Raw genomic sequence first — 24,203 nt, 5'->3', positions numbered from 1 at the left:
CAGTTAGTTTTGAGTTTTGTGACAGTTTATTTGATGAGCTTTTACAAGGTCATGCTCTCCCGATGGCTTTCATTTTTCTTCTATTGCTAGATTCCTTTTATTGACTTTTTTCCAAATAGGGCCATTCGTCGGCGTTAACATGTTCAAGCCCAACCCACAGTAGCCCATGAAATATTGAGCCAATACTGAGTTTCTTTCAGGTTCCCGTTTATGCGCTATATAGAGCTGGGGAATATAGGACTGAGAAAACATGGAAAAAAAAAACCCTCTGCTTTGGTCGATCAAAGAGTACAAATATTTTTGACTTTCTCCATTTTCACACTAGTTAGATTCACACTGATCTCATTAAAACTAGAGGACTAACAGCTCTTCCTTAGAAAGCCATTTTAAAACTCAAGCATGTTGCTTCAGCCAGATTTAAATTACAGAAAGACCAAGGAGTTACCCGAACAGCATGATAACAGTTGCTGCAATATTAAAATAAATCATTTACACTCCCAGAAAACCAAAACGCTAACAAGCTTTGATACATTCCTATAATAAGCTATTCATAGTCATGACAAAATGCATCACATACCGTCCCTGTGAATTTGACCAGTCGACCTACCACACTACAGTACACCTTCATTCCCTCCCCCATCACTCCATAACCACTTATTCAACACGCTGCTGTACTAATCCATCATGGAACAACCGGTGCGCTGTGACCTGTCTGTGCAGACGGATTCTATATCATCATCTGACAGCCACTCAGGAATGTGGAGATAACTTTAGCGAGGTCAATACTTCGGGTCGAAAAAGTCTATGAAGCCCATTAAGATTAGCCACAACAGGGTGCCATTCCGGAGCTGATCTATGAGCCGAAGATGAACAAAAGTGTGCTTGAATACACTTCATTGATCTCGGGTTAGAAAGAATGGAGTGTTGGATGATAAGAATTTCAGGTGGTTGTGAGTGCAGAGACAGAAGGGGAGAGATATTGCTGAGCTCATTGCAGGGTTTTCTGGTTTTCCAGAGCATTAATCTTTCAGAGGCTGCAGAGAGTTGAGTGTTATCACAAACACCTGCACACCCAATGGTCTTGTGTTTCTCACCATTTATCTGCCTCTAAAACAACTTAAAAATCATTGTTTAAAGGATGAGGCCTGCGATATTCTATATGACTATTATTGACAACAACCAACAATCTGTTAGGTTCCCAGCATGCAGCGTGACGCGTGTGATCTCGATTTATGTGCAGAAGGTCAAGAACTGCAGTGTAATGTAGATGGATGCTGCCACTGTGCATCATGTGTGCCGTTTTCTTCTTACTTTTATTTCCTTCTGGCCTTTACGACGCCGATAGTTTTCTGACTATCGGTGTGTTTTCAAGCCGGGAGAAAAGGAAGTGACTTGTGAGAGGTACCAACAGAGCGCTGCGTTTAATCATCGACAGGGTGCGGAGTTTTTACAGCCACAGACTTTGATGGTTCAGATTTCAAGAGGTTCACTGGATCTGAACACCAGCCGCAATTAAATAACTGCAGAATCACATTTGCGCTGCCTACGCTCCGACTTCAACACCCTATCTCTGGCACTTAGCTTCAAGATGATTTTTGTTCCTGCGGGACACAAAAAAAAAAAATCCTCTGAAATAGACCACATATATACTTTCATTTTCTTTGGAGCTGGTCGCTGTACTTTTACTCAAACAGGAAATAAATATGGGAAACTATTTTCAGCTGCGGATGTGGCATGAGTATCACAACAGCTAGATGTTGTTGTTTTTTTTCTGTGGGATTTACTTAAAAACATCGTTCTATTTACCACAAGGCTTATCCTTCAACATAGAAAATGATTTGCATCATCCTAGTTTTAATATTTATTTACCAATAGCATTATTTTTTTCATTTTTAAAAAAATGAATCACTAACATGCCAACAGATTAGAATTTTGACCTTTGACTTTCTTCACTGCCAAAAGAGTTCAACTAAGCTGCTATTAACAGATGCGCAAAGGGAACATATTAATTATTCATTCCTGAATGCTTAATAACAATGTCTGACTCATAGATGGCAAAGATGTACTTCACATGTGCACACATGTGCGCTAACACAGCACGGGGAATATTTATCCAAACGCACCCCACTGAAAGAAGTCGATGCAATTAGACCCCCTGACACCGCAAGAGAGCTCACCAGGCAGCGCTGTAGAAACACTCCAAATAGCACACTCTTTCTAGAATATATGAGACTAAATAAAGCTCATGATGTTACTGTAGGTTATATGAAAAGTGTTAAAAGAGTTGGTACAAATGTGTGTTATAAAGCTAGCCAGTCGTGAGAGCAGTTAAGTTCACCTCAGTAACATACAGCAAACATCGGGCCCGGTGTCTGCGAATCAGGTGTGACCAAGAAATGTAAAATGATTAAAGCAAAAGATAACTAAAATACCATCTGATTATTATTTTTATTTTTTTTTTACCTCTACCAATTGGTAAAATCGCTCCAGCGTATTTCAAAAGAGGCTAAATCTATTTTGAAACTGAACATGGATGGTTGTGTTTCAAATAAAGAACATTTTCATTTATGATTTTCATAAAAACAAGTGAATACCACCAGATAATCTTTCTGTGTGTTTACAAGGATACAGTCCCGGCCAGGGAAAAGGATTTTGTGGCGCACCATTTCTCCCATAATGCACCCGACCGACCAAATATCCACTGCACGCACAGAGGTGAGGGTGAGACGAAGAGGGAGCAGAAGAACAGAGGGGAAAGCAAAGGTTAGTGTCATCCACAGTGAGCTCTCAGAGGCAACAGTGATTATTCAAGTAGAGAGAAGTAATTAGTGAGAGACCTTGTTGCATTGAGGAAAATCAGAATGAAACGCAGGTAGCAGAAACGGAGAAAAAGCAGAGACTGCGAGCGGCAGTGATTTCAAAGCCTCGGAGCCCACGGGTTTCCATTCTTGGGAGGAATCTGGCTAATGAGTCACAGCCCGGCTGGTGTTCAATCACATGTCTTCTTGTTCTGGGGGCTTTTAATCATTGACTCATAACTCCAACACTTCACTCTGACTCAAGTGCCATATCAACCAGAATTGTCGATATGGTTTCACAGTTGACGTTATGACACTCTCGCGTCTATGTAATTATTTTCCTGATCATTAATGCACATGAAAAGACAAATAGTTAAATTCTTGTCACGAGAGTCAGAAGCTCCTAATGTCTGTTCTACTGCCGGTAAATTATAGTGGTTTCAAAATAAAAACATACAGCTCACGGAGATATTGGCTGTCGCTGCCACTGCAAGGAAATTACGTTTTTGGAGCCATACCAAAAATAGCTCCAGTTATCTGCTGTAATTTAGTGATGTAACTATATTAGTAAACACAGCTATATACATCTATTTTAGTCTCTATTAGTTCACTGTCGCATTGTAAAGGAAGGCAAGTAATAAAATGACTCGTATCCTTTTAAGGTGTGTGAGTGTGATGCATGTGAGCACATACACATCCAATTACTGGTAATTCTCACCGTTCTCTTTGTATCCCATTCCCAGGATGACCTCTGGGGCTCTGTAGTACCGCGTCACCACGTACGGGGTCATCATGAAACTGGTGCCTGCAGTCCTGGCCAGACCAAAGTCCAGGATCTTCAGGGTGCAGTCTGACTTCACCACTATATTGCTTGGTTTGAGATCCTGGAGAGGAGACAAGGAACAACGTAAGAACTTCTTTTTTTGATAATTTTTCAACTGACAGTCTTTGTGCTTGTTTTCAATGTAATTTTTCATTGATGTTATTTATGATTGAAAAAAGTCCACCCTGAGACAGTCAGTGGGTTTACCATAAAATATAAAGAAATTATCAGTTAAAGGAAAAGTTCAACATGTAGGGAAATGTATTTATATGCTTTCTGGCAGGAAGCTAAATGGGAGGATCAACACCACCCTCACCTCCGCCCATTAATCACAGCGAGGCTACAGCCAGACGTCTGTTTGCTTGGCTTCGCACAAAGACTGGAACCATTGGGAAACCTCTAACCTGGCTCTGTCTGACTGGAACAACATCCAGCTATCACCACCTCCACAAATCAATTAACGCCTTGTATCTAGTTTGTTTAATCTATTCAAATTTAAAACCTGGTTGTAACTGCCCTTTGTGTGGGCAGTGTAACCCCTGCTGTCCGTTACCCCCGGGTGGCTGTAAAAGGCCATATGCTAACTTCGGTTGACGTGCCAGAGAAAAGCTTCCATGTGAAGGTGTAACACATGCTACACCCTTGATCCCATCTCGCCTCGGACCGGTGCCCTGCCCTGGCCACGCTCGATTTGAGGATTGTTCCCAGTCTTTGCATACCGATAGGCAGGTTGCAGACCTCGGGTTCATTTTGAATCTGTTGAAGCAGACTTTAACCAATCGACATTGACCACCATATGTTGTGCGCTGATACTCGCCAAGCTGTAAATAAATGAGACGCTACCCCGATGTGAGCACAGTGCAACGCCATGTTGGTGAATGGCCATTGCAGAGTTTGCAGACTCTGACTTCAAATAACGAAGAAGGAAGAGGGCGTGGTTTATGTCTAATGTTACATTACAAATTCATATTTCCACAAGTTTAAAAGTACACATCTCAAAACCAAATTCAGCAGTTTAATAAAGAAGACTGATCTCTCCTACCCTGTGAATAATGCCGGCTGAGTGCAGATGTTTGATACCACACAGCATCTGGTAGAGCAGGTAGGACATTCTCTCATGGTCGAGCTCCATCTGAATCACCTGGCACAAGTTGGCATCCATCAGCTCCATCACTAGGTACCTGAGAAAAGGTTTTAATTGATGTATGAGTGACATCTCAGTGAGTGACTGATGACTCATTTGGCATTTGATGAGTCAGTCATCTTTTCAAAACTTCAACCACTCTATTAATTTCTGTCTGGAAAAATGTGCCAGGAAGACACATGAATCCTTCTGCTGCACTGTTTGGCTGATGATTGTTTGAAAAGTGAACACAGTCTCATTTATCATTCAGTATTGAAACAGGAAACCTCCAGCAGCCTCACATTACACCCAGAGTACTTTCACTGGCTTTACTCCAGTGATTGTGTTCTCACAAATGCAGGTGTGAAGGAATGACGTGCTCATAATACATAATAAATTCAGCCCCATTCTTTTCTATTGCATATACATAGTAATTTTTCAAATTAAATTAAAACATGTAATGGTAATATTTTTCAAGAAAATTGAATTATGCAAAGAAGGGTTTGCTATACTTACACATCCTGGAATTCCTCTAATGATTTCTGTGGTGTGAAGACATTTAATAAACTGATAATCTGAAAGAAAGAAGAGCACATAGAGGATCAACATACAGAGTTAAAAAATAAACACAATACATGAAAGCAAGGGACAAGTTGGTAATGACCCTGGTGAAGGACACTGCTGGGTGAGAGTCAGCCGAAGAAGTGAACTGGAACAAAAGAGTGGGGATAAATGTGGAGGACAGGACAAAAAAAAAAAAAGATAGAGACAGAAGAGCACAAACTGCGGCGCTGGTGATTACATTCATGCCTTGAAGTGCTCTCTGTTTCACTCTCCTGCCAGTTCGGTACACTTCTGGAGGCATAGAATTTAGTACGGTCACAACATTGCGGCAGCATGTCTGCATTTTGTGGCGAAGGGCTTTATCGGGAGCCAGAAATAGAGACAGACTGGGGTACAGTTTAAAAGTGAACTTCACTCTTCACTTCCTCCGGTATATCCTCCTTCCTTTTTGTTACCTCTCAGCTGAAACACTTACATTTTTGTGATTGACGCATTTCATGAGAACCAGCTCCCGGTATGCCCTCTTGGCATGGGTCTGGTTCTGGAAGGGTCTGCTCAGCTTCTTGATGGCGACATTTCTGTCCAGGACGGCATCGTAGCCGGCGCTGCAGAGGAGACACCACAGGAGATCAGTATTCTTTAAGCATTTATGGCTGGATGACTCTCTCTGTGTGTGGGACTGCATAACACCGGGAGAATCTGTGGTGAATGTCATTGGTCACAAAAACAAAGGAATGATTTTTCACATCTATAAAAACCAAACAAAAATTTGTGCAAATACATGGCAGATTATTGTTTTGAAATAAATATAACTCATACAGATTAGTTGTTGTTTTTTGCCAGCTTTAGAGGTGCTGGTGGGCAGATATATTTACTGTTGGGCAGAGCAAAGATAGCTGCTTTTATGATAAGCTAAGCTCAGTTTCGCAGTAGCTCCACACTTTTTTCTAAGAAAGCATATAAGTATATCCACCTAAATGTGACAATTTTTCTGATGGTTGTATTACATGCTTCGGCGTGATAACAGGCAGGACATTTAGTACTATTAATCGATTGCAAAGACTTGATTATAAATACATAGATGTTGCTCTATTGTTAACAAGAAAATAAATAGTACAATGCAATGAAATAAGATGTACAGTACAAGTACAATGTAGATGGTTTCTCTTTCCACACAGTGTCTCAAACCATTTTAGTGACCATTACAGCAAAGTGGGTGCTTCGCTGACTCAACACAATCCCAACCCCTGAGAACTTCTGGGATTTTATCTCTTTGCGTCTATTTATGATGGCTTTCAATGAACAGCAGTATACACAAAAAGCAGCCATAAAGATGTCACATCTTATTCTCAGCTGTATCTTAAGAGTATGCCTTTTTTTGATAGAGTCTCTCTGCAAGATGCTACAAATTGAGTTTCAAGACATCTGTGCGCAGGCTTACTGAGGCTGGCTGGGTGGGATTTGCATGGTTCGTCACGTCTCTGTGGAGACTGCAGGCCAGAGATGATGTGTGCCCATGGAAACAGTGGAGCCTTCATAAAAGCATTGATCCAATAGGGATTTGAGCCAGTCATCACTTTTCTAGCTGAGTGAAAGATGATGTCATGACCAGCTAAACTACTTAAAGCCTTCATCCCTCCTAAGATGCTTCTGAAAGCTCGTCCTGCCCAAGTGCTCGAGTCATAAGGGCAGAGATGTGCACAGATTGGGATGTTTGTGGGCGACAACATTGGCAGAGTGAGTCTTAAATGCAGCAAAGGCAAGCGAGAACAAGTTTTCCCTCATTACCATGTTCTTAGGCTTTACTGGGACGCGAGTCTACTGATTGCATAAGAATAGCAGAATGCCTTCTGCCTCACTGTTGATTTTTACAGATAAGCTGCAGGATCTCTGTCTGCTTGTGTGCATATTTTCTGTTGGTAGTTGTGAGGGCATGTTTAACTGTTAGCAGAAAGGAATTGAACTGTCTGTGCAAAATCAGACAGATGTTTGTGAATGTGATAATACCACCGAGCTGGGGATTATGCACTATTTTAGATATTTTATTGTCATACAGCAACCAAACCATTCTCCCAGCATAAATACACATATTTTGTGTATTGTCGTAGGTTGCTCATGTATTTGTTAACCTCTGAATGAGAATACTTTCATGGTATATCCCATTTGATCTTTATAATCAGTAGGATATTATATCTATCTTTGGGGTTTTATGTGTTTCCGTCATGGTAATACCATCACCATATGACACCAGATGACAGCTGCGGGCACAGCCAAGAAGCACACAGCAGAGCAGGTTAAATTAGATTTGCACTCCCTGCCATCCATCTCTACAATATCCTTCAAATGGGCACAATCCCAGCATTAGCAGTTACAGCCTGGCCAAGCTCCTTTTGCAAATGCACAAAATTGCTTTGGAACGGAAGGGGAGAAGGACGGAGGGCATGGGAAGCAAAGGAAGGACAATGAAGGAGGGCAAGTGAAGGGCAGGGGTGCTGAATCTTCAAACCCTATGTAAGACACACTGAAATGAAACATGTCAACTTGGGTCACCCCATCGAGGGGTTCGTGAGACGGCCACATCACCACAGTGACACGACATTAACATGAATGTAACTCAAAGATGTGTTTGGTCATTTTGATGGAGACTGTAAGATGCTTTCCTTTTAAATGGAGGCTTGGCAGTTGTTCCACTGCATTCTGACAGGGCAGGCGTGAGTTGAATTACAATGACTACAAGCTCTCTGCAATCTGGATTAAGGATTCACTTCAGTGCCCATCTTGTTAGGCCCTTATGGCCCATACAGCCATATTAAAAATAAAAGATACTGCATGTCATCATGCTCATAGCACTGGAGAGGATATAAACCCACAGCCTCCACATCTGCGGCACAATTATGACTAAAAGCTGATAAAGGTTCTCTTAACATATCTACAGTGGGTACGGAAAGTATTCAGACCCCTTTACATTTTTCACTCTTTGTTTCATTGCAGCCATTTGCTAAAATCAAAAAGGTTCATTTTATTTCTCATTAATGTACACTCAGCACCCCATCTTGACAGAAAAAAACAGAAATGTAGAAATTTGTGCAAATTCATTAAAAAAGAAAAACTGAAATATCACATGGTCATAAGTATTCAGACCCTTTGCTCAGTATTGAGTAGAAGCACCCTTTTGAGCTAGTACAGCCATGAGTCTTCTTGGGAATGATGCAACAAGCTTTTCACACCTGGATTTGGGGATCCTCTGCCATTCTTCCTTGCAGATCCTCTCCAGTTCCGTCAGGTTGGATGGTGAACGTTGGTGGACAGCCATTTTCAGGTCTCTCCAGAGATGCTCAATTGGGTTTAGGTCAGGGCTCTGGCTGGGCCAGTCAAGAATGGTCACAGAGTTGTTCCGAAGCCACTCCTTTGTTATTTTAGCTGTGTGCTTAGGGTCATTGTCTTGTTGGAAGGTGAACCTTCGGCCCAGTCTGAGGTCCAGAGCACTCTGGAAGAGGTTTTCCAGGATATCTCTGTACTTGGCCGCATTCATCTTTCCTTCAATTGCAACCAGTCGTCCTGTCCCTGCAGCTGAAAAACACCCCCATAGCATGATGCTGCCACCACCATGTTTCACTGTTGGGATTGTATTGAGCAGGTGATGAGCAGTGCCTGGTTTTCTCCACACATACCGCTTAGAATTAACGCCAAAAAGTTCAATCTTGGTCTCATCAGACCAGAGAATCTTATTTCTCATAGTCTGGGAGTCCTTCATGTGTTTTTTGGCAAACTCTATGCGGGCTTTCATATGTCTTACACTGAGGAGAGGCTTCCGTCGGGCCACTCTGCCATAAAGCCCTGACTGGTGGAGGGCTGCAGTGATAGTTGACTTTGTGGAACTTTCTCCCATCTCCCTACTGCATCTCTGGAGCTCAGCCACAGTGATCTTTGGGTTCTTCTTTACCTCTCTCACCAAGGCTCTTCTCCCACGATTGCTCAGTTTGGCTGGACGGCCAGGTCTAGGAAGAGTTCGGGTCGTCCCAAACTTCTTCCATTTAAGGATTATGAAGGCCACTGTGCTCTTAGGAACCTTGAGTGCTGCAGAAATTATGTTGTAACCTTGGCCAGATCTGTGCCTTGCCACAATTCTGTCTCTGAGCTCCTTGGACAGTTCCTTCGACCTCATGATTCTCATTTGCTCTGACATGCACTGTGAGCTGTAAGGTCTTATATAGACAGGTGTGTGCCTTTCCTAATCAAGTCCAATCAGTTTAATTAAACACAGCTGGACTCCAATGAAGGAGTAGAACCATCTCAAGGAGGATCAGAAGAAATGGACAGCATGTGAGTTAAATATGAGTGTCACAGCAAAGGGTCTGAATACTTATGACCATGTGATATTTCAGTTTTTCTTTTTTAATAAATTTGCACAAATTTCTACATTTCTGATTTTTTCTGTCAAGATGGGGTGCTGAGTGTACATTAATGAGAAATAAAATGAACTTTTTTGATTTTAGCAAATGGCTGCAATGAAACAAAGAATGAAAAATTTAAAGGGGTCTGAATACTTTCCATACCCACTGTATTTGCCAAGTCTTCAGTATCAATCAGCTTCTAATGAGAAACAATCGGTTATAATAGATATTTCACACTCTTTGCTGTTCTTCACGCAATTTTTTTTGTCTTACTGTAATTTATTATTTCTAATATAAATCATCACCACTTAATCTTTTGAAATATAAATTCACCAGTGATCAAGACAGTTATATATATTTTTTTTTACTTTTTACCCTTGTTTTTTTATACAGTTCCACCATGTTGTATAAGAAATTAACCTGTGACAAAATAATATTTTTTGTCCTTCTTAACTGATCACAATATAAAACAAAGGTCTATTCTTGTATTTATAAGTATTACTGACATAAATAAAAATGTATCTGTGCAGAAGACATTACTGATTCTCATTTATTATCTGTTTTTTAAAGATGTCTTGAATAACTGACAGAAATATGTTGAGGAAATGAGGAAAATCTACATTGACAAGTTCTTCCTTCTTTACTGTTAAGCTCATCTATTTCTTTTCATTTTGCTTTTTTAACATTTCATCACTACATTCATGAGTCACATGGCTACAAGCTGTGTTTTCAGATGTTTCAATTGGGTTTTTGAGAGCTGAAAATATGACTAAATATGACTTCCCCTTTTGCCAAATTACCAGAATTAATCATGGAAACGTCATAAAACCTTCTGTTGTATTCACTACACCAGTAAAATGAAGAAGCGGGGATTCTCCCTTCTTAATTATTCTCCTGCAGCACAGTAATAAACTACAGTACAACCAGGAGAACAACGAACGGCTAAAAAAAGATTGTCACACAGTAAATATGACATAAAAGCACATCAAACTGCACGATGTTACAAAATAGGACATAAAAAGACAAACACCGCTGAGTACTCACCAGACAATTCCCTGAGCTCCAGAGCCAATGGGCTTTAAATTTTGGTAACGTTTTAATACTGTGAAGGTAGAGTCTCCCACTTCCACACTGTAGAACTGGTTGTCCACTTTGCTTTTGCTCATGTTGTAATGCTTGGGAATATATGACACATCCACTTGTTTTCCAAAACCCTGCATGAGACAAAACACAGTAAAGTTAGTGATGCTAAAGATAATTTGTGTTTACTTACCTGCCAAGTCATAAAACATCTGGAAGAGAAACATCAGTTATAACAATGACCATAAAAGGTACAATTAGCACATTAATATTGTATATTTTACTTTACATTATTTACCATAATTAAAAACAATTGACCAATCCACAGTCGATTTGTATTTAGCAACTGCTGTATAAGTCAACAGGACATTGTTACTTTTTCAAACAACAACTTAGTGTGTGTTCAAGTCTAACTGGTAAAAACAGCATACACATGGCAGGACATACAGTAGAGCTGAGTTTACACTCTCACTGCTTCCATGCAGACATGTAACCTCTGTAATAGCCATGTAATGACATTAGGGACACTAACGTCTTTACTCGACAGAAGACATTATTCTGTTACTAATGTGCACACGATAATCAGGCTATAATTACTTGGGCAGAGCAGTCATGCAACAGAAATACCAGATAAATACAGACTCTGTAATTACAACAGTTCACAAACTACAAAAAGCAGTACTATTAGTTTGAAAGACCTCCCTTAATCGCCATGAAAAATCAAAGTACGTGACATATTTAAGGTTTACATGGTCATCCAAACCTACAGTATAATCGAATTATTTTGATAAATTACACTGCAGCCTTTACTGTGCAGCCAGTGGTACCTACAGTGACTATTAAACATCCAGCTGCACACGCATGTGTAATGCAAACATCCCATGCAAAGAGCTCCAGTGGAATAGCCTGTAGCTTTCGCCTGCAGCGCCACACGGACAGGAGATAATACAGTTTATGTCATTACACCCCCAAATGAGTTTTGTATTCGCACTGTCGGAAGTTAAAGGGGAGACGTTTGAATAAGCTTCAGTTAGGAAGACGCCTTGCTACTTTTTAGTAAGCAGAGATCTCAGTTACAGACAAATTGTAGAAAATTGGGTCTATCTAAATTATTTTGAGCTTTGCATAGTGAATTATTAACACAAGGCTGAAAGCTTTTCACCTTAAAAAACAAAACAAATCCCAAAGAGTATTTCACTAGTGCTCCTAATCAAACCATTTTGTAGGATTTTGTCTTTATCCTCAATTAAATGTTATTTTTTGCTCTAGTGCGATCTCATTTAGTACACACAGAAACACAACAATAGCAAAACATACAGAACAATGAAGGGGAAATGGAAGGGAATGAGTACTGTACCTTTTTTACCCGTAAGGAACACACACCTGACAAAAGGCAATCTTTACATCAAGGACCGGTTGGCTGCAGTTATATAAGAAATGTCTGCTCATAAATACCTGGAAGACACAAACAGAGGAGAGGTAGTGTTAGAGAACGAGCAGGACGTCCGTGGTCTGCACATGACGAGCAGGAATTTACAATAATGTGAGCTGCAATTTCTCCCATTATGACAAATGAACTGGCTCCAAACAGGAGCTGCTGCTAGACGAGCAAAGACACACAAAAATAGAGTCGTGGTACATTTGTTCATCTTTATCTGGATTATCTAGAGTCACTTGCAGCGCCCGACATATAGAATAATACACAACAATATTTATTTATCATATCTTTCTGATAAATGAATTGTTGGAGCCTTTGCACTCACTTACACTTCTGAATCCTCCCAGAAAATGCACTGCTGTGTTCCCTCGACTCTATCCTCATCATTCTCAATGAAAGTGAGAAAAACAATAAGTCATCACAACCAACTCTTCCATAAATATGAACTGACCGATATATTGATTTCTCATCAGGATACAATACAGCGTGGCTACGATGATCAACGGCTTTTAGTTCTAGGTTGCCGGCGTGGCTCGTGTTGAAAATAAGACGGTGTGAAAGACAATATGATCGTATTTGTTGATGACTTCCGGGCAGGCTGAGGCCAACGTTTATTTTCTAACTGTGATGGTGATTTTATTTAGAAGAAACTGGTGTTTATTTTGTGAAAGCTTATAGTTAATAATTCATGTAAACAGTTAATGTGGGAAATTTTGATTTCATTTTAATATTTTATTTGTAAGGTAATAAGTACAGAAGATGATTTAAAGGGTCAACAAAGAACAGCTAGCCAGACTTTGTACCAAGATAACAACATCCGCCTACCAGCACCTGTGACGCTCACAAGTTGACACTTGCATATGTATAGAGATCATTTTAGTTGTCAAAGATAAACAGTTGCTAGTTGTTTCTTCGTATTTAGCATACAAACATTGTAGAGCTAATCTTGTGTTATCTAATGCTAAGCACGAAAAAAAATTGACTTTTTAAAACATCCCTTTTAAAGTGTAAATATTTTTTTTTCAACACATGAATTATTCATAATCATCAAATCTGACATTTGAGTTGTACAACGACATAAGAATTTTTTTCAGTCGTTTTTTTAGCACCACAAATACGTCAACTTGTACAGTCGCCATCAACGACCAAAATAATTTACATTTCTCCTGTTATCTCGTGCTCTCATCCAAACTCATTTTAACACTTTGACACTGAACTCATTAACCTTCTCAACCTTGAGGGGACGTATGAGTTTAGACACATAGGAGATAACGGTGCACCGCATGCTGTGTCACAGGGATGGATTTAATGCTGCTATCACAGATGAAATAAGCTTTCGAAGAGCCACTGCCATCAGAGATTGCATTTGCGTAAAAAGCTGTGTAGTGATTTTTGGCTAAGCTGCGAGGCTGAAAGAACAACTAATGGGTCAATTTGGTTGAAATGTAGATTTGCCAATTTTTTGGGACAGATAATATGTTGGCAGATAAGTTCAAAACATTGCAAGGGCGTAAAACAGTGGAACGAAAGCTTCTACATTTAAGCAGGAGCGAGATCAGCGGAAGCTCTCGCCCACAATGACTTCAAGAGTTTTCCAGGTAATGAAGCTCCCAATGTGCTAATGATAATGGCTTCTGCTTAAATTGATACATAGTGCTAATGATAGCATTATAAAATAATAGAAAAAAGACTTATGTCAGCCCATCAAGAGTAGGTGTGCAATTATAAAACCCACACAAATGTCCCTAAACAGTTTGGAGGAGGTCCTCATTTTTCACAAAATCTAAAATAGCAGATAAAAGGATGTGGCTTTGAAATTTTCCCCCGCTGGAGGAACTTTCTGGACATAAGTGTAGGCTATCTTTCAGCTCCACCGGTCCTCTAATACCATCATGGCTAAAGATTTAATGTCTGTGCTAAATCCAAAGGGAACGGGGCAGAAAAGAGATGTGGGACACGAAGATGGGACATTTCTGGCCTTTTACAGTGTTACAGTACAAAGTGACAGCGTATGCCGTGTCTGCATTTCACCGCAGGGTGTGGAGCATTCAAATGAACCGTGGCAATGTGTGAAGGAGCAATTAAGTAATAACCATTCACTTTCTGAATTTTAATCAATTAAAGCGAGGAAAGAAGAGAAAAAAATAAAGACGAGAAAGAAACCGTATATTGAGAACTAATGCACTGGGAAGGGTGGTTACGGGAGACAGATGTGATTTTTTAAATTTATTTATTTATTTATTTTTTGTCTAATCCGTAGATCATTTACAATCTCTCAAACCACTATAGTAATGTCACACCACAACTGTATGTTTGACTTGACAAACATCACGACCACCGCATCAACCAGCACAATATTTGCAATTAATCTAACGGGTCAGCAGTGAATCGGCCCTGGCACCGAGCTGGCCATGTCTGTGCCGCTCTAATCTTTAGCCATCTGTGTACATAAGATATTAAACCCCTCACAGGCCAAAATGTTTGTCTTCCAGCAGTATACGCTATAATAATTCCAACACCACCTGGATCATCTCTGAATGAGATTTTGTGCGGGGGATACAGTAGTTTGCTAGATAGCACATTTTGCAAACCTTGAAAGACATGCGAAGCGTGGATTATGTTTTTTTTCTTTATTACTTCAACATAATTTAATGTAAACAATTAAATAAAAGTGGGAACATATTGCTATTGAGAATATAGAGATTCACCAGAATAAATGAAAAATGGGGCGTAACCATAAATAAGGACTGAACAAAAAACAAAAACAAAATGTACCTTGAAAATTTGATAGTTTAAAATGAGTCAGAAAGTAGCCGACTGCCATGTCAATAACAAAATATGTTAGATTGATTTGTGCACTTAACAGGAAGAGTTAATAATAGAGAAGCAATGAAAATGACAAACCAAATCAAATCACACTACGGTTCCTCCCTTCGGCGGGTGAAACGCAGCAGATTCTGGTCTTGTTTGTTCAACCCTCCGACCACATTCTGCTGATAGTGGTCACGGGTGAAATGCCGCTCCGCTGGTAGCTAACACTACACTCAGCACCAGTCCTTAAAATGCCCATATATCATTCTGACTGCAATATGTCTCATCAGTGCAGGTCAACTGCAGCTGTTTGAGAGGTTGAACAAGCAACAAAAAAAAATATATAAGGTTGGCATTTCAACTCTGGCTTACTCCAAGACAGTGTGAGACAGTCGGGAGTCTCGCACATACATTGCAATTAATTCACCTTACTTCCCAGTAAGGATCAAATAAACTGTTCCTGACAACTCCATTTCAGCTGCAACATTGCTCTGTAATACAGACTGTAGACTGTCAGACTGAGTTACCGGGATTGTTGCGTGTTGGGGGTCAGTTCGTTGTTAAGAGGAGGCAAAGGCTCCAAATACAGCTTCGAACAAAAACATTTAAAGTTAATGGGACAGTTTCATTTAATAAGAACTGTGACAAAACTATAGTGCAGTCACTCTCCATGTGGGATCCATAGTCCTTGAAAAGTGGCACTTTTTTTTTTTTTTAATACCAATACAAGTGCGAATACAGTGCTTTAGCTGGTGCAAATACAAAAGAAATACTTTTTTTTTTTTTTTTTTAAAGATTATTTATTGAGCTTTTTCCTTTATTAGATGGTGCCAGTAGCGATAGACGGTGTATGTGGAGAAATGGAGCAGGGGATGACACGCTGTAAAGGTCAGGCCGGCCAGGAAGCGAACTGGTGATTCATTTCTGATGACATTTGCACCCAGGTGGTACTGTGTTTGTCCAAACCATTTAATACTAACAATACTTTTTCTGATACCTTACTTCATGACCGTGCAGCTCAAAGGGCTCAAAAAGATTTCATTTTATAGTAGCTTAATCTTCAGTTCTGTACTTTCTTGACATTTGGTTTCCCTTCATAACAAGCTGGGTGAATGTTCACTGGAAAAACAGAAGAAAATCAGGGGTAGACACTGGTGTTAAAGAACTTTTGCATGTTATGAGCATTTAAAAAGTTCTCCGTCCTCTGAAATGCTCTTTAAGGTTTGTTTCAGAGTGTTGCATCAGTGTTTAGAAAGCAACAACGCTGTCAGATGCAGAGAATTCTTTGCAGTATAGATTGTATAAAATTGCCAAGTTGTAGCACGTTAGTGGTGCTACCACGTCGGCCTTCTGGAATTGACTGTTGATGTCTGACGCTGCATTTTCAATTTCTCTGTGGGAACACGACCACTCAGAGCCTGTGTCAAAGCAATTTCATGAAGCAGCAGTGGAGCCAAAGTGAGCCAGCGGCCATTACGTCCAGACAGAGACCATGCAAGTGCTGAGCCGTGTTCGGGTAAGAATTATGAACATCTGGGTGGCATGTAAGATCAGACCGATGATGGCATGCAAAAAAAAAAATCAAGGGATGATTCTAAAAAGGACATTACTGCTGAATTAGGACAGCAGGATTAAAAAAAATGACATAATGATTTGGTTTCAATCCATATTTAAGGTGGCATCGGAGTACACTGTGCTGTGTTAGTCATGTTTGTTTTTCTGATTGGCCTCAACAAAGAATAAGAGACACATGAAAAGATGTGAAATATCAAGTCCTCCACACAAGTACAGCCCAAATCAGCTACTCTGCTACACATAAACCGAAACACACTCACAAACACACACAAAAGACAATCTATTATACAGTTACAAAAGATACAGTTGAGAGCACTGATTTAACAACTGTTACTAAAAGAAATCTAAAGAATGTTTACGAATGAAACAAAGACAAAAGCAGTATGGCAGAACAGAACGTTTTTCTTGAATGAGATGATGCATATTATACATACAGCGGACCATTAATCTCCACTGCTGGCACGTCGGTGTGCATTGCAGTTGTAGCTGTTATTTAGATCCTGGTTGCATCAGCCCCCCCACAGGCACAACAGTGCCTCAAGCTAAGCATTGATCACTCTGCATAGATGGGAGGCGAGGCAGGGTCTCTGTGCGGCAGTACTTCTTAATCCTGCTGCAATCCACAGCAGGATACTTTTCTGTTTTAGTTTATTGCACAGACCTGGCAAAAAGGTGCATATTTGACTCGTATATGATAGCTGGAAGACTCCGGTTAAGACTATTAAACTGGCCTACGAGTTTCTCAAGTATCTTGTACCTTCACGCAGCACTTCAAAACTCCTGTTATTCCAAATATGATTTTCTCACGCATTATTCCAAGATCGTGACTCCCGCTCCAACCAGCCTTGTAGTCCTCCAAGATAAGCAGCCAAAATTGTATTATTTCATTGCGTTATGTATTTGTTGGTGCTCAGTCATGACTGAAACCTGAAAAAAGTTTATTTTTAGTAAGTCAGAAATCAAAAAAACAAAAGTGAATTGGAATAGACCTTTTTAACAGCAGGCATTTTGGCTTGTCATAGCAAGAAAAGCACAAGTACGTATTAGTGCAATTGATTATGTTAAAAAAACAACTGCTTTCTGTTTAGTTGAGCCAGTTACATGGTCCAGATGTTGTAGGCTGGTTCGTGGTCATGGCTCACTGAGATGTTTGATGGAACTGAACTGCAGTTAATTAAATTTATTTAAACATTTACTTCATGTGAAAAAAGAATTCTGCTGTAAAAACAAAAGGGTCTGTTGTAGCTCAGAGGTCACGGTTGCTTGTAATTTCTATCTGAACAATATCACGTGAATGAAGCATTAGCAAAAAGGTAAAGAAAATCATGAGAAAAAGTACAACTTTATTTTGACATTTTGACTTGTTAAGCTCATTTGTAACTAATAATATAAACAATGACTGGCTTCATGTGCCAGAAACTGGTCTGCTTCTTCACAGTACACATTCAGATGTTCAAAGCAGGTAAAGCACAGGTGTAATTAATGTCAAGAATTACTTCTCTCCATTGAAGTGATCAGAGTAAGGCCGACCACTGAGTCAGAAAACAACTGGTAAACAAAATGAAGTGTGTTCATGTTATTGGTCACGCTTGTGGTTTTCCTGCTACCACATGTCTAAGTGGCAGCTGTGGTCAAATGAAGCTAAACGTTATTAGTTACACCTGTGATCTTTACATTTCTGACGTAAAATGGTTTGTTGGTGGTGAAATAGAGCACATCATTGTCTAAGGACGAATTACCTCTCGCATATTATGGACTTGTATAAAAAACAGAGATAAAATCCTAAATGTGACAGCGGTTTCAACCGTCTCTGTATGCTAAAAGGTTTCTGGCATATTTTTCACATTATGAACTCCCTTACCATATAAACACACTTACATGAAACACAGATTGACCATAATGGAAGCAACAGTAAAACGCAAACCACTCATAAATAATTTACTATACCATATCAAAGTCATGGTTCTGTGACGATGCTCAGCAGAAACACTATGACAGCGGGTAAGAAATATTACCATGATGCTATATGTATTAGTAATGTAGCAAACAACAGTACTAGTGTTTTTTTTATCCAAACTATTTAAAATATCGGACACAGGCAGCTTTGCAGCAGGTGTATGGGCACTTTCATGTGACAGAGCTTTTTGTAAGTTTCTAAAAGCCCACAGACTATTATTAAAAGAAGTGCTATGAGATATTTCCTGTGTGTCGTCCATTTCATTATTAGCTGGAGAAGTGCAGCCAAGGGACGTCGTCCCAATATCTGGTGAGAGTCCCTCCTGACTGAAAGGTGTGTTTGGTTAGGAAAATATTTCATACAAAAGTTAGTTTTACATGAAAATATATTTTTTTTGTACATTTTTTTCTCATTCTAAATAAAAAGCACATGGACAGCAATAGTGTGACAACAGAAGGTGTTTGAAAGAATAATGATGTTCATCTATATGTAAAAGTTAAGTGTGACCATCCACTTGGCTGTTAATGAGCATTTTACAGGCTGTTTCTGCTCCAGCCTCAGAAAACATTAGTGTATATACACGGTAATTCTCACTGTAATCCTTGTTCAGTATAGAAATATAGGATTTCCTCTGAGTTGTATATAATGCTTGTGTGTGCTCTGAGCTGTAGATTGACGACTAAAGCAGTAATGATGAAGCACAATGTGCCCGTCCAAATGTCCACAGACACACAGTGTTATTGTTTGCTCTCATATCCATCTTTGCTTCCCCTCCTCTCACCTCTCACCATACTATCTCCCTCTGTCATAAGACTGAAAGCTTCACTCTCTGTGAATGTCACACAATGCACACCACGACATTGTCCATATCCATCTATGTCTTCATTCTCCCCTCCATCCTCAACACTGAGGAGAGCCTGCGCTTTCCCTTTCCTGCCTCTCTTTTGTCCCTCCCTCGCTCCCACCATTCCTGCCGTCAGGCTCCCAGCCTCGCTGCAACCGTCTCCCCTCCCCCTCCCTCCGAGCTCCATTGTGAGTGCTTGGTTCAGCAGCCTCAGCCTCTCCTGCAGTATGCAGCTTTGCCTTGCCTTTACTGTGCAGCCTGAGCCAAACGCAGCACAGCCTCCCATTTGGGCTCAGGGGAGGGGAAGGGAAGCACAGCACTTCAAACTGCAGGCCCAGCCAGGAAAACAAGACGGCACTGACTCCCGAGCTCATCCACAGGCTGTGAGAATGTAAATGTTCACTGACATCTATTGATTTGTTTCTTTAGAACCGAAATACGCTCCTCTCCTCTGTCTCTGCTCTCGTCTTGTCTCGCTAACATCGCTTCATTCACTTTGTGAATACAACGGACATGTTAGCTGAAAACCTGCTTACGCAGCAGTTTTCTGATACGCTGCATGGTAACAACATGTACAGCTTTGGCAGGTGCTGAGCACATTCCTCTGATTTACAGCTTCTCAGAAAACCTGATTCAAATTGAGGAGAAGAAGAGGGCAAGACTGGAGCACATTATTGAACTGACTGTAAAACAACCTCCTGAATATTCCTAACACATAAGATCTAAAAATATTACATCTGACATTGTCATAGAGATATTCTGATGCCATGGTTACAGACGATGGTTTCTAAAAATGAACACCGCTCTAAAACTATGGCTATTTTACATTTTTTGTTTTCGTACACCAAAATCACAAATGTGCATCCTAATAACAACTTGGGGTGTGGATCACCTGCCCACGTGGTATTCACTTAGTAATACCACTCTTCAATGAATACTTTGAGAAAATGTGGTGAAACCAGACAGTTTTTTTTAGCATAGTCATTTGTCTGGATTTAATACCCTCTTTAAAATCCTTTGATGGCCCGAGTTGCTACAACATCTGACCTTTACTGACTCTTAATTTTCTTTCCAGATGTGCTGCAAGGAGATTGGGACCAAATCTAACATGGCTTAAAGAGTTGTACTCAGCTGTCTGTAAAAAGCAAATAAAAGCATGCATATTTGTCAGATCAAATCCAATTGTGTAACTGTGCATGTCAATCTGCAGGTTTTTTTTTTTACCTTCATTTTGCAGAATTGCTCTCAATAAACTCTCAGGCAACAAGAATTTAATTTACAAAATCGAACAAAATAAGAGCAGCACAATATGAAAGACATTCAAAGACCCAGCTTTCAGTTTTTTAAATAGCTCAGCAATTTCCAGTATCTATCGATACTAATAGTTATGTGCATTTTAATGTCAGCACTTATTAATTTACCAGCACATTGATTGACTTCAGGTGGGTAAATTAACCTTCATCTCTAACATACTGTACATTTATTTCTCATTGAACCTTTTACTTAACCAGGTTATTTCTCTTATCTTGTTTTTTTCCTCCTTGTTTAATTATCTACCACAAAACAACTGCTGAAGATGTTTTATGGAAGTTAATATTTGAGCTGCCTTTGCTACATGGAGGGATGGATGATCAAGACGACCACAGTAATCCAAAGCCAGGAACACCACTCAGCCAGGGTCATTGGGTGATGACAGACAATGCCAGTTTTCCTCAGTGATTCATCCTCTTCTAATGATGACTTTGACCTTCCAATATAATTAAAACTCGTGGCAGAATGGCCCTCAATTGACTGATGAGGATATTTAAATAAATGATGGTCAAGAATTGTTTTGGAAGTTTTTTCTTCAACTTCTTCTGTTCATTACTGCACACCGTTAACTATCCTGAACTCGACTGGTACCTCATCATTATTGGTTGGTCCTTTGGTTACGCTCCTCTCCTCCTCATTTTATTAATTGTCAGTAGTTCACTTTTTCACCACTGTAAGCTGAATACATTTGAGATTTTGGCTCTTGATTGTACAAAACTACATCTGAAGACATCACCTTGGACTATGAAAAACCTGGATGAGCCTTTTTGACTATTTTCTGACACCTGACAAAGAAAATAATCATCAGAAGATATTGTTGTTTACTTTGTTTATTAATCGAGCGTGCAATCCCACCAATGTCTCATCCTGATACATCGATTTACATTCTTGCATAACAAAGGATTATTGTACTGATGCTCAAAAGTCTGCAAAGCAAAGTGGAATTAAAATACAAGCGCTACAGTGCAGCATAACATTCGTCTGCTGGTGGCTATTTTCATTGATGATCCTCCATTGGATAAACAAGCTACCTCCCCACAAATCAATGTCACTCATTATCACTTTATACTTGCAGTGGCTACTACCTCAAATGAAATTGTAAGACTGGAGCCACTTTTTTAATATTCACCAAAAATATCTAAATATTTGCACTGATTTGTTACAAGCTCATGATGATGAGGACAACGAGAAGGACGGTGAAGCGATTTATCTATCAAAAGAGAGATGTCACCGTCTTCTGCAGCTGCAGAAACACCCATAAAAAGCTTTGTTTAATTGTTAAGCCTGTTCCCTGCAGCACTTTCACAAGCATGGAAGCCTGCTCCTGAATAATTCAGCACCCAAGGTCACAGTGCTAAAACCTCTTTCTTTTCCGTCTAGTTTGTTGTGACACCTTTAAACCTTCACTGACTCCACGGCACAACACCAGTAATTAGTCCATGACTGTGGGCAAGCACCAAACAAAAACACATCTGAAATTTAAAAATATAAACATACCAAAAGAGAAATGGAGCAGAGAGCTCAACTTAAAGCATTCGTAACACTTCCTAAATATCTGTGCAATCAGTGTAATAGGTCTGGTGGGTTTACAATCGAATGAAATGTCTTTCCAGCGGTCTAGTCATGTGCAGGCGAATGCCCCCAAAACAAAGCTGATTTAGAGAAACTGCCTTCCTCTGTAGCTTCATCTCTTTTAATCCATAACACAGAATGTAGCCCCCATTCAGGCGAATAACATCCCATCCCCTCTGCATTATCTTTCAAGTTCAAGTTTTAATGACAAAGCCTGCAGAAAAAAAAAACCTTAAACTTTCCCCTTAATATACACCACAAACATATAAAGCTCCGATATCCAAACCACGAACGAGAAAATCACCCTTATGAATCTATAAATCGCCGTTAATCCCGACTGTTTGCATGAGAACATCTAGTTTTCCGGCACTCATGACGGGATTTGAGGATGGTGACATGTCCCTGGTGAAGTAGTGATGGTCTGCATAATGCACAAGGTGCGCAGCTGACTTATGAGGGGGAGGAGGGACAAACCCTGCATGTAGGCCTACAGTATGTAGCCTGTGAGAGGCTTGTGTTTTGAAGAGCATCATTCAACCAGCATCCATTTGCACCACTACTGCACTCCCAATTAAATATGCCTAACGGTGCTTCATGCAGTAAAGAGTGTTATTTTTCTCACTGAACACTCAGGTTATGTGGATATGGTTCACAGAAATGAATGCCTGATTATAATGCTAAACATTTTTAAGTCTAAATATTATTAACAAAGAGAAGTAGCCTGGCTATCAACTTATAAAGTGATTCACTGTGTGTGTTTTGGTACAAACTAATAATTAAGCTCTGGGATGCTTTAGGCATTTACAGGATGCCTGGATGTAAAGAGATGGAGAGCGGATGGACAACATTTTGTCAATTCTGGACTAACGCCATAATGAAATCCCGCACAGTGCTGCTACTTGTTATAAAACAACATCCCAGTGTATCAAGATGGGGACGATTTTATTTATTTATTTATTTTTAAATCGCTGTCCCTTTCCCCACCGAGGCATCACTAGTGGACTTCATTAACCTTCCCTTGCAATCAATATTCATCACTCCACCTTACCGGGCAGCTGAGGTCCAAGCATCACATCCACATTAATCAAACCCGTCCGGCCTTACCATTCCGTGCCAGCTGATGACGGTGCCAGTCCTTTTCAAAACATCCCGACGGGAAACATCGCGGTGACCATTGTTGTTGAAAGATTAATGAAAACGTTCATAAAGATAACGAAAGGAGGGAAAAATACTGTGTAAAAAAAAGAAAGAAAAAAAGAAAAAAAAAAAAAAAAAAAAAAAAAAAAGCAATGACGAAAGAAAAAGGCAGAGGTGGACGAAACCGAGGTTTGCTGATGCTGAATCACTCTTCCCTCAGCTCACCACCTTACAACCATTGTGCGGCAAGATGCTGGCTGTACCATTGTGGACCTAACAGAGCAGAGAGAGAGGGAGGGAAGAGGACGGGGGTATAGGGGAATATGTTGCCACAGCAACCGAACAGGAGCACGTCTGACGTCAAAGCCCGAGCAGGGAGAGAGAGGGAGAGAGGGGGAGAGAGGGAGAGATCACATGGAGGCAGTGTCTCCGGATGGGAGGGGCGTGTGGGGAGCATCTCTGTGATCCCGTCCTGTACCGTCCCGCCAGGGCGATCACGAGGCGGTGGAGTCCGGTGTTATTGGTTAGATTTGTCTCACAGTAACCTTCCCACATCTCTCATCGATCAACTCATCGAGCCTATTGTCAGCACCTGATCCAGAAAATGTGTGTTTTTAAATAAAACAATATTATTGTTGGGTTGTTGTTTTTTTTATCATCTCTATCATCAATAATTCGTGCGCACAAAACGTGCAACCTGACAGGGAGCCTCAGCGAAATAAACCACTTGAAAAACTGGTAAACAGGGTGCCCCGTGTAATCATCTGACTTAAGAT

General features: G+C 40.2%; 1 protein-coding gene across 6 annotated transcripts in view; it reads right to left on the bottom strand.

Annotated features, from left to right (window-relative positions):
- The window catches only part of mapk10 (mitogen-activated protein kinase 10), a 38,106-nt gene extending 14,357 nt beyond the window's left edge, over positions 1 to 23,749 (bottom strand). For 3 of the 6 annotated variants that reach the window (XM_069170275.1, XM_069170258.1, XM_069170266.1), the window contains exons 1-8: positions 23,395 to 23,746; positions 12,166 to 12,237; positions 10,747 to 10,916; positions 5,784 to 5,913; positions 5,261 to 5,319; positions 4,664 to 4,802; positions 3,517 to 3,682; positions 2,630 to 2,701 (exon numbers count right to left, since the gene is read on the bottom strand). In XM_069170275.1, coding sequence (XP_069026376.1) covers positions 2,630 to 2,701; positions 3,517 to 3,682; positions 4,664 to 4,802; positions 5,261 to 5,319; positions 5,784 to 5,913; positions 10,747 to 10,916; positions 12,166 to 12,237; positions 23,395 to 23,397 — 811 coding nt within the window. In that variant the 5' untranslated portion in view covers positions 23,398 to 23,746. Of the gene's footprint in view, positions 1 to 2,629; positions 2,702 to 3,516; positions 3,683 to 4,663; positions 4,803 to 5,260; positions 5,320 to 5,783; positions 5,914 to 10,746; positions 10,917 to 12,139; positions 12,238 to 23,394 lie in introns of all 6 variants that reach the window. The other 3 variants (XM_069170228.1, XM_069170249.1, XM_069170239.1) reach the window with 3 other exon arrangements.
- Between the last annotated feature and the right edge of the window lie 454 nt (positions 23,750 to 24,203).

This window comes from Embiotoca jacksoni, unplaced genomic scaffold (assembly GCF_022577435.1).
Source record: "Embiotoca jacksoni isolate LCO1_2020_lvr unplaced genomic scaffold, fEmbJac1.0.p SCAF_10, whole genome shotgun sequence".
Classification (NCBI taxonomy): Eukaryota; Metazoa; Chordata; class Actinopteri; family Embiotocidae; genus Embiotoca; species Embiotoca jacksoni.
The sequence above is the reverse complement of the archived record's forward strand: the minus strand, read 5'-3'. Positions and strand labels throughout refer to the sequence as shown.